Source organism: Bufo bufo, chromosome 2 (assembly GCF_905171765.1).
Source record: "Bufo bufo chromosome 2, aBufBuf1.1, whole genome shotgun sequence".
Taxonomy (NCBI): Eukaryota; Metazoa; Chordata; class Amphibia; order Anura; family Bufonidae; genus Bufo; species Bufo bufo.
The window spans coordinates 805,728,743-805,739,786 of NC_053390.1; the positions used below are offsets into that span (position 1 = coordinate 805,728,743).

Here is an 11,044-nt window from a genome sequence, read left to right on the forward strand (position 1 = left end):
CTGCTCTTTCCCGGTCAGAAAAGATCAGGTCCTTGAGGACTGCCTCATAGAACTGAAGGAATGTCCCTGTGCTGCCAGCGCTTCGGGATAGTACAAAAGAGTTGTACATGGCAACCTGTACCAAGTAGACCGCAACTTTTTTGTACCAAGCCCGGGTTTTGCGCATGGCGTTATATGGCTTGAGGACTTGATCCGAGAGATCAACTCCTCCCATATACCGATTGTAGTCGATGATACAATCGGGCTTGAGGACCGTTGCCGCGGTACCTCGCACAGGGACAGGGGTGATGCCGTTACCATGAATTGTGGACAGTACAAGGACATCCCTCTTGTCCTTATATCTGACCAGCAACAGGTTTCCACTGGTAAGTGCACGGGTCTCACCCCTGGGGATAGGTACCTGGAGGGGGTGGGCAGGGAGGCCGCGTTGATTTTTCTGCACGGTCCCACAAGCAGACGTGGATCTGGCGGCAAGGGACTGGAACAAGGGGATACTAGTATAAAAGTTATACATGTACAGGTGGTAACCCTTATCTAGCAGTGGGTGCATAAGGTCCCACACAAGTTTCCCGCTAACACCTAGAGTGGAGGGACATTCTGGGGGTTGAATACGGGAATCTCGCCCCTCGTACACACGAAACTTGTAAGTGTACCCTGAGGTACTCTCACAAAGTTTGTACAGCTTCACGCCATACCTCGCCCGCTTGGAGGGCACATACTGGCGGAAAATGAGTCTCCCCTTGAACGCAATGAGAGACTCATCAACCACGACCTCCCTTCTAGGTACATAGGCCTGTTCAAATTTGGCCCCAAAGTGATCGATGACCGGCCGTATCTTATACAGACGGTCATGGGCAGGATCACCTCAGGGGGGACATGCTGCTTTATCTGAATAATGCAGGCATTTCTGGATGGCCTTAAACCGGGCACGTGTCATGGCCGTACTGTAAAGTGGGGTCTAGTAGAGGACGTCCCCACTCCAGTAATGCCTAACACTAGGTTTCTTGACCAGGCCCATATGCAGCACGAGGCCCCAAAATGTCCTCATTTCGGCTGCACTGACCGGCGTCCAGCCACCGGGCCTGGCCAAAAAGGAGCCCGGGTGTTGAGCGACGAACTGTTGGGCGTACAGATTCGTCTGCTCCACCATCAGATTCACCAGTGGGTCACTGAAAAAATGACAAAAAAAGTCATATTCAGTGTAGCCCACTGTGGAAATCTGGATTCCTGATTGGCCTACAAAATCAGGAATCACGGGCTCGTATCGCTCTGGGGTACATCAGACTAGTTCATCGGCAGGGGGCTCCGGTGGATTTAACTGGTGGGCCGTGAAACCAGTACGAGCCCCAGAGCTGCTCGTACTAGGCTGGGCCACAGGGTCCTTAACATGGCGGTCCCCTTGCTCCGCCTGGTGGCGTCTCCGCCGCCTTGGGGGCTCATCATCATCGCTAGATGAGGACGCGGATGACAACAGGAAAGTGGGGTCATCCTCGTCCTCACTGGGACTCTCTGAGTTGGAGGCAAGCAGGGTGTATGCCTCCTCGGCCGAGAACGTCCGGCGGGCCATAGGGGAGTGTGTGTCTGCGTGTGTATGTGTGTGTGTGTAACTCTTTATTTGGTGTGCGTGTGTGTGGGGGCACGGGTGTTCGCGAACTCACCCTAAAACTAACAGGAAAAAAAAAATAACTAACTAAAAAAAAGGGCAAAAAATTTGAAAATAAAAATTCTAAACCGCTGATCAACCGTCCGAAGTTGATCAGCGGTGGGGTGTGCGATTCGCTAACAGTGGCCGGACGCTAAGAGTGCCAGCACCCCTGGGGGGTCTAGGGTCACACAGCTGTGCTGTGGACCCCAGACACCCTAACTTAGGGTGATGCAATCAAAGTTATTCAAACTAACTTTCCCTTTATTTTCCCTGCCTTACCCAAACTTTCCCTAAGTACCTGCTGTTCAGATGGGGGGTGCTGGGGCACAGATCGGGTCCTGAGGGGCACAGATCGGGTGATGCTGGCACAGACGGACGACGTGCAGGCAGCTCCTCTCTCCTCCGGGACACAAAAGGAGGAGGAGAGGAGCGCTTGCAACATTTTATTCTGCCGCCGTCCCGCCCACCAACCAATCAGAGGCGATCCTGAGAGGTGATGTCACCATCACCACTCAGGATGGTGATTGGTGGGGTAAAATCACACCACCATCACCATCCTGTTCCGGGTTATCGGGTCTTCAGAGACCTGAATAACCCGGAAACGCAGAAAACCGCAGGTCTGAATTGACCTGCGGTTTTCTGCGATCGCCGACATGGGGGGGGGGGGGGTCACAGGACCCCCCGGCGCATTTAGCCGAGGTGCCTCCGATCACCGCCCGCGGACCGGTACGTCATGTGTCCTGAAGAGGTTAAGGGGTCTACTCTGGGGTCTGATGAATTTAGGGGATCCAACTGTTAACATGCCTTGACTTTCACACTGATTGGCCCATTCTAAAGTGTGCCAAGGGGCTCCGCCTGTTCTAGTTAGGCCCCTGTTGTGGGACAAGACGCTGATAACTGCTTCCTAAACTGATACATTGTAACAAACCGGATCCAGACAGGAGAGAGAATTGGGGCAAACTGTATAAATTGTATACCATGATGCCAGGAAAGCAGCCCCCGTCTCTTCCTCCTGGGCAGACCTGGAAAAGGAAGCATACTTGTTTCACCTCAATATCTGCTTGGACACCACTGCAGCCAACTGTTGACTGCAGCAGTGACTTGCTCCCCTTGCATCACGTGACCAAAAACGGGAGAAGGTCCAGTACTTGGCTGCAGCAGTGGCATGTTCATAGCAGGGAGAGACTCCTCAGCGACGAGGCGGTATGTATGCGTCCGTCCGAGATGTGATCAGTTACAAATGACTTCGTCATGCCCCCCCCCCCCCCCCCCCTCAGATGCTGCGTTCAACACCGACCATAGCATCAGTGACTCACATTTAGCCTTTCAGGGGTTAAAAATAAAATAATAATACTCCCCTCATCCGCTCGCTCGCGGAGAGGCCGTCCTCTCCCGTCTTGATTGAAGAAAGCCCGTCAAAGGACCTGCAGCGAGTGGGACGACGGAAGCGCGCGGTGAAGTTGTCAGCGACGAGGATACCGCGTGATCAAGTGGTGACGTCATCAAGCTCGCCGCAGGTCCTTTGGCGGGCTTTCTTCAATCAAGACGGGAGCGGACAGCCTTTCCGCGAGCGGATGGAGTGAGGATTATATTTTTATTTCGGGCAACATTTTAGGAAAAATTGATTTCGTTACCACGAAGCGCAAGGAAGTTCAGCTTTGTGACAAATTACGTTTTTCCTGAAATTCGGATGGAAGTCCACACTAATAACAATGTTAGAACAGAAGTGCGAAAAAGGGTCACCCGGGGGGCGGTGACCTCAAGCGGCATCGCGGGATACTTCGTGGGTCCGTTTCTTACCATTTTAGCCTTAGAACGTTCTCATTCAATGACAGCAAGCAGGGTTGGTAAGGGAGTAAAACCACAAACGAGGGAATTTATGAGTCACATTATGCCCAAAAATTTTATATTTTTTTTGTTTTTCACGTCACTGTTGTGTGTATGGGGGGGGGGGGGCTGCCACAGTCAACAAACGTACTATAAATGACACCAGAAACTGGCGGAAAATAGCTCATATCTGGCGCACGGAGACGCAGCACGTTTATGTGGATTTTTGACGTGTTTTATTGCATGATCCAAAAAAACTCAAAATAAATTACTTTGGTAATAGCGGCCTGCCGTTTTGTGTATTGGTTACTCCTTGCAGTCATGGGCAGAGGCTATGGAGTAACTACATACAGGGAGGGAGCTGCAGACACAAAACCGGACATGCCGCTATCCCCCCCCACTATACTATATGTACTATAGCCTCTTATACACTACATCAGGCAGTTCGCCTTTAAAGGGGGTTTCCACAGGATAGGTCATCGATCAGATCGGGGGGGGGGGTTTCCCAAATAGTGTATGGCGCCGTGTAGTGGCCATGCTCAAGTACTGAAGCTCAGTTCCTATTCCAATGAACGGGAGCCTCAACTGCAGTACCCACGAACGGCCAGTGCCCAGTGTATGGCGCTGTGGCGTTCTGCTACCATCTGCTCTGTGAGGGTCTCGGACCCCTGAGTAATCTCATATTGATGGCCTATTGGATGGCTAGATCATGAATATGTTAGTCCTGGAAAACCCCTTTAAAAGTCTTAATTTTATGCTGACATTTCCTGGATATAAAAATTCCATTTAATTGGGGGGGAAAAAAAAAAGAAGGAAAAAATACGAAACCAACACAAACTTTGGGGAGCCTTAGTGGTACAGTCCGATACAATGGTACAGTCCAGCTCCTGTAACGTTCCTAGAGTCCACACACATAATACTGGACAGTGAGTCTTCACACCCGTGCAGATGAATGCAGATATTTGGTCCTCCGCTTGGATCCTCCACTGCGTGCCGCAGCTCACCCGTACTCTCCCGGGGGGTCGGGGGTCTCCGGCTCCTGCAGCAGCGGGGAGGTTTCTTCACTTAGCGCTGCGGCAGGGAACGTCCCGGTTACTCGGCGGTATCGTCTGGCATAGGAGAAGCTGAGGGCGGTAGCAACGATGGACGCCAGGCAGGCACATATGGCAAAATAGTAACTCTCGCCCAGGGACAGGGTGTTAGCAGGCGGTTTGAGGAGCTGGAAGTGCACTTCACGGTACAGGACCTGGTAGAGGTAGGAGCAGAGAGCCACGGCCCCCGCTGACGACAGCGCTGCAAGATGAGGAGAAGTCAGGTGGGAAGAGAGAACCAGCCAGACCCATACAAGAGAAACAGGAAGACGTGTGAGCGACACCCGGTGGGCACAATGTGTATTGCAAGTGGCCTCAAAATTACCTTCTGTCAGTGTCTGGGAAAGCTGTAATGGAAGCCATATGGGTTATCACTAGGGTTAACCCCCGGCTTTCCAGGCTGCTGAACGGCACATCTCCCCTAGCTCTACAATACATTAGTAAGTGTCTGGTATTAACTTTTTCTACATGATAAATGCTACTTGCTGAAGTGAGAGGACCCCTTAAAGTAACCCCCTGACCACTGCATTTAACAAAAATTATAAAAAATATCTGCGTCCTGAAGTCTTTAATAAGCTGCATCCTCTAAAAGTTTAAAACTGGGCTATTTCCTCCTCCCTCACCAGACACATGGCATCTCCGAAATCCCTTAACTTTGAAGAATCTAAATTGTCTGTCTTCCCCATTTAAAAAAATTTAAATTAAAAATTGGCCCTGATTTAGCAAAATGACCGTGTGTTATGCTGGCCTTGATGGGCTCTACGTCGCTGGAGAAGGCTCAGGCCTTGTGATGAATTAGGTGCCTCCTCCGGCAGTCCGTGCACCAGACTGAAATCTACTCCAGCTCATGTCTGGTGCACAGTCCATGAATGCTCTGCAGCCCGGTCTCCTTTATTCACCAGGTAACATCATGACAGGGCGACGTTACAAGTCTCACGAGTCTTTCTCATGGGAGTCGTAACGTCGCCCTGTCATGGTGTTACCCCTGGTGAATAAACGCGCTACGAGGAGACCGTGCTGCAGATCATTTATGGATACCATTTCTGGGACCATTAAGCCAAGGCCCTAGACTGTGTGCACCCACAAATCCACATGAGGATTATTCCCTTGGAGGATCACCTTCTATAGACAGACTTAAAAGGGGTTATCCAACTTCTGAAACAGCCCCCCCATAGGTAATATTCTTGTGCCGCTCCTCTTCCCCGCTCCGCCGCTGCTGCTTCTCCCTGTACATGGATGAAAACATCCTGTGTCGGGGGAGGAGCGGCCAATGGCAGACGGGGACGAGCTTCTCTAGCATCACTCACGATACTAGGGAGGCTGGTCTCCGTCTGACATTGGCCGCTCCTCCCCCGACACAGGACGTTTTCATCCGTGTACAGGGAGAAGCAGCAGCGGCGGAGCGGGGAAGAGGAGCGGCACAAGAATATTACCTATGAGGGGCCCGGCACATGGGGGGGGAGGGGGGGGCTGTTTCAGAAATTGGATAACCCCTTTAAACCTAATTAGGTAACATAGTGCTGCTCCAATCTGTGTACAGTTCACTCATCATTTACCCCGTTATGAGCCCCATTATGGGGGGGAGGGGGGTGCAGCCTCCCGAACGCCCTGACGTATCTATTGATTGTTCTGCATTTGGTGAAGAGTTCTTTTTTTGCTGCTTGTGTTTTCTAATGTATCGTACAACTTTAAAGGCCATGTACACCTTTAGGAGCGATGTATTTTTTTTATTATTGCATTGTACTCAGTTTGAGTTAAAAAAAACTTTGGAGCCCTTTTTTCTGTACAGGGCTGAGATTCTCTAGTAGCAGGATCTGAATTTTTACTGTTTCCCACCAGGCAGCTCATCTAATGTCTCTGACCTCCTAAACACTCAATATAGCTCAGTTCTCCTCTTACTGACGAGAATGCGGCCAAAATAAGCGCTAATGACCGTTTAGTAATTTAGAAATAAGGGCTATTTGACGGCACAAAGTGAAAGTACCGGTCACACAGCTAAAAATACAGTTAACCCTTTGTGACAGAACAGCTCAATATTTTTAATAAAGGCCAAGAATCTGATTTTTTTTTTTTTTATTACCAAAAATGAGTAAAAATGCAATCAAACATAGCCTTTAACTCATTTTTAGGTGGGTAGTGTGAAAAAAAAAAAAAAATACAGGGTTGGGGGGAGGTTTATAGCGACATCAAATATTAACAGTGTTTTTAGGATTTTCTAGGTACTGTATGTTCAATGTGACTGGCAGCCTCTGAGGTCCTTAAAGGGGTCGTCTCTCACGTCAGTAAGTGGCGTTTATCATGTAGAGGAAGTCAATACAAGGCACTTACTAATGTATTGTTATTGTCCATATTGCTTCCATTGCTGGCTGGATTCATTTTTCCATCACATTATACGTTGCTCGTTTCCATAGTTACGACCACCCTGCAATCCATCATCAGTGGTGGTCGTGCTTGTACACCATAGGAAATAGCACCAGCCTATGTGAGCTCCCATAGTCAGGCTACCAGAGAGGCCGACGCTTTTTCCTATAGTGTGCAAGCACGACCACCACTGATGGATTGCAGGGTGGTCGTAACCATGGAAACGAGCGGTGTATAATGTGATGGAAAAATGGATCCAGCCAGCAAAGGAAGCAATATGGACAATCATAATACATTAGTAAGTGCCTTGTATTGACTTTTTCTACATGATAAATGCCACTTGCTGAAGTGAGAGGCAACCCCTTTAAGACCCTGCAACCTTAGGGTTGCAGTAATGACTGAGGCACCCATGAGGTTAAATGGCTGGGATTGGAGCTAGCCCTGATCCTGGCCCTGTCTCCTGTGCCGGGCTCACTTGACGTACCGTACATAAAGCAGCGACACCACAATGGGCTCGTCATGGCCCATCTGAAAAGTCCTGCAGCTTTCTACTAGACTGCTCCAGTTCCTTGCCGGTGTTTAAGATCTCTGCTTGCTGTCATCAACATAGCACATTTCTCTGATTTCGCCCCACAGGCCGTAGGGGTTGAATAGCTGTCACAGCTGAGGGTTTTCCGCAATTGATTCCAATCTAGGCAACTGGATACAACTGTAACAAACCCTCAGCTGTGGGAAGTATGAGGTCAGGACAGATTGTCAGCCTGTGGATGAAAACATGAACGTCCCTATTCACTGACAGCAAGCACAACAATTGGAAACGGCGAGGAACGCGAACAACAGAAAGCGGATAGGTGGGCGCAGAGTCCGAGGGGTGTTACCTGTGATGAGGTGCAGGACGGGGGGCAGCAGGATCCCCACAAGTCTCTTGATTCCCAAGTACCGGGTCCCCAGGAAGTCCAGCAGGAAGGCGGCCAGGCCGAGGAGGATGGAGACGTAGCAGCAGGCGGTCAGCAGCAGCAGGACGCACAGGCCGCTCTTATGGAGGAGCTTGAGGGGGCCTGTAGATGACAGCGGGCACAACATAACATGCTGGGGGTGCCTGGAATGGGCTATACAACAGCGGGTCAAGTGACAGCCACGGTTGCTATGGTGACTGACAGCAGGCAAAACCATCACATGCTGGGGGTGCCTGGAATGGGCTATCCGTTGCTATGGCGACTGCCTTCTCTTACCGGTCTCCGTCAGGTTACAGCCCAGATGCAGGATGTAGGCGGCTCCATACACATAGTCCTGCTGCTCCACACGCACCAGCAGCCAGCCGGGGTCCGCCATGGCCGTGCAGACACACGCCAGCCCCAGGCCCTGCACGAAGGCGGCAGCCAGGCAGCGCTCAGGGACAGGGGGCCTCACCACCGCCGCCCGCGCCTCCCTGCGGCCGCCCCGCAGCGCCATCTTCCGCAGCCCCGCACCGTCCGTTGTTTACATCCCCCACCGGGTGCGTCACTGCGCCCAAAGGACCTTCTGACGTCACCGGGTCACGTGACATTCAAAGCCTTTTCATTTTAACTGGGCGCGTCTCATTCCAGACACCGTCATTAGAGTTAATCGCTATCATATCTTCTATTGCTAATCTTTAATACCTCCCTAGATTCTAGCGTTCGAAAGGACCTTTCATAATCATGTGATCATGTGTAAAGGACCTGCGACGGTGTCATGAATCATGTGATCGGCGGATGGGCGGAGCCAGCAACTTGCCTGTGCTCCCGAAGGACCTGTGAAGATGTCATGACCACGTGACCAGCGTGGGAGGAGATTGTGGCGCTCAGCGTCGTTGCATGCCAGTCTGGCCAATCAGAGGATAAAACGTCACAGGTGTCACATGACAGTTCAAGCCGCTACACCGGGGCCTGTGTAGACAGTCCATGGAGGAGCCACAGTTATCACAGCGCCTCACGCTGGAGGAGGAATGTGATGCCGGTGTTCTGTCAGAAAACCTTACCTCGTCAGATTCCCTTACCCCACGTGACTTACACTGGCTATTAGTCAGAAGAACATATATACTTTAGCTATTCTCTGATATACAGCATGAATAAATTAGGGCTCCACCTGGTGGTAGTTCTGTACATAACAGACAGTTTTATTTATTACGCAATGTACCTGTTGGACAGCTCCCCCTGGTGGTGGTTCATTGTATATCAGACAGTCTTAGGTGTAATGCAGTCAGCTCCCCCTGGTGGCGGTCCTGTCTATATCAGTCAGTCTTAATTATACATTGTATTTTAATAAGGGCATATTTATAGCTGCCGCCCTCTGCACCGTGTCTAAGACTCCTCCCTATAAGGGGAGTAGTAGGCGGAGTAGCAGTTGTCTTGGGCACCACTAAAGACCAGGGTGAGCGCAGGAGCAGACTGGGAGTTTAAAGTGGCCTGATATGGGAGGTGAACCCAAACTGACAGATGGTAGCGGCAACGTGAGTAGATGGGACTAACATATATAGATGCTACTCTGCGGCAGAACCAGATACCACAGTGCAGCACAATATACTGCCCCAGCAGAACCAGATACCACAGTGCAGCACAATATACTGCCCCAGCAGAACCAACTACCACAGTGCAGCACAATATACTGCCCCAGCAGAAACAAATATCACAGTGCAGCACAATATACTGCCCCAGCAGAACCAACTACCACAGTACAGCACAATATACTGCCCCAGCAGAACCAACTACCACAGTACAGCACAATATACTGCCCCAGCAGAACCAACTACCACAGTGCAGCACAATATACTGTCCCAGCAGAACCAACTACCACAGTGCAGCACAATATACTGCCCCAGCAGAACCAACTACCACAGTGCAGCACAATATACCGCCCCAGCAGAACCAACTACCACAGTACAGCACAATATACTGCCCCAGCAGAACCAACTACCACAGTGCAGCACAATATATTGCCCCAACAGAACCAGATACCACAGTGCAGCACAATATACTGCCCCAGCAGAACCAACTACCACAGTGCAGCACAATATACTGCCCCAGCAGAACCAACTACCACAGTACAGCACAATATACTGCCCCAGCAGAACCAGATACCACAGTGCAGCACAATATACTGCCCCAGCAGAACCAACTACCACAGTGCAGCACAATATACTGCCCCAGCAGAAACAAATATCACAGTGCAGCACAATATACCGCCCCAGCAGAACCAACTACCACAGTACAGCACAATATACTGCCCCAGCAGAACCAACTACCACAGTACAGCACAATATACTGCCCCAGCAGAACCAACTACCACAGTGCAGCACAATATACTGCCCCAGCAGAACCAACTACCACAGTGCAGCACAATATACTGCCCCAGCAGAACCAACTACCACAGTGCAGCACAATATACCGCCCCAGCAGAACCAACTACCACAGTACAGCACAATATACTGCCCCAGCAGAACCAACTACCACAGTGCAGCACAATATACTGCCCCAGCAGAACCAACTACCACAGTGCAGCACAATATATTGCCCCAACAGAACCAGATACCACAGTGCAGCACAATATACTGCCCCAGCAGAACCAGATACCACAGTGCAGCACAATATACTGCCCCAGCAGAACCAACTACCACAGTGCAGCACAATATACTGCCCCAGCAGAAACAAATATCACAGTGCAGCACAATATACCGCCCCAGCAGAACCAACTACCACAGTACAGCACAATATACTGCCCCAGCAGAACCAACTACCACAGTACAGCACAATATACTGCCCCAGCAGAACCAACTACCACAGTGCAGCACAATATACTGTCCCAGCAGAACCAACTACCACAGTGCAGCACAATATACTGCCCCAGCAGAACCAACTACCACAGTGCAGCACAATATACCGCCCCAGCAGAACCAACTACCACAGTACAGCACAATATACTGCCCCAGCAGAACCAACTACCACAGTGCAGCACAATATACTGCCCCAGCAGAACCAACTACCACAGTGCAGCACAATATATTGCCCCAACAGAACCAGATACCACAGTGCAGCACAATATACTGCCCCAGCAGAAACAAATATCACAGTGCAGCACAATATACCGCCCCAGCAGAACCAAC

At 50.6% G+C, this 11,044-nt stretch overlaps 1 protein-coding gene across 1 annotated transcript; it reads right to left on the minus strand.

The window, feature by feature from the left end:
* Positions 1-3,839: 3,839 nt before the first annotated feature.
* On the minus strand, positions 3,840-8,616 carry LOC120990484 (transmembrane protein 127-like). Its single transcript, XM_040419327.1, has 3 exons — positions 8,157-8,616; positions 7,803-7,982; positions 3,840-4,765 (listed from the first exon to the last, which is right to left on the minus strand). Exons 1-3 carry the CDS (start codon positions 8,374-8,376, stop codon positions 4,473-4,475), a joined length of 693 nt encoding a protein of 230 aa, XP_040275261.1. The 5' UTR covers positions 8,377-8,616; the 3' UTR covers positions 3,840-4,472.
* Positions 8,617-11,044: the final 2,428 nt, after the last annotated feature.

Coding starts and splice junctions, on each gene's coding strand:
- LOC120990484 (XM_040419327.1), bottom strand. CDS start 8,376: ATGGCGCTGCGGGGCGGCCGCAGGGAGGCGCGGGCGGCGGTGGTGAGG. Junction 7,983..8,156: donor CTGTAACCTGACGGAGACCG/GTAAGAGAAGGC, acceptor TGTCATCTACAG/GCCCCCTCAAGCTCCTCCAT. Junction 4,766..7,802: donor CGTCCTGCACCTCATCACAG/GTAACACCCCTC, acceptor CTCATCTTGCAG/CGCTGTCGTCAGCGGGGGCC.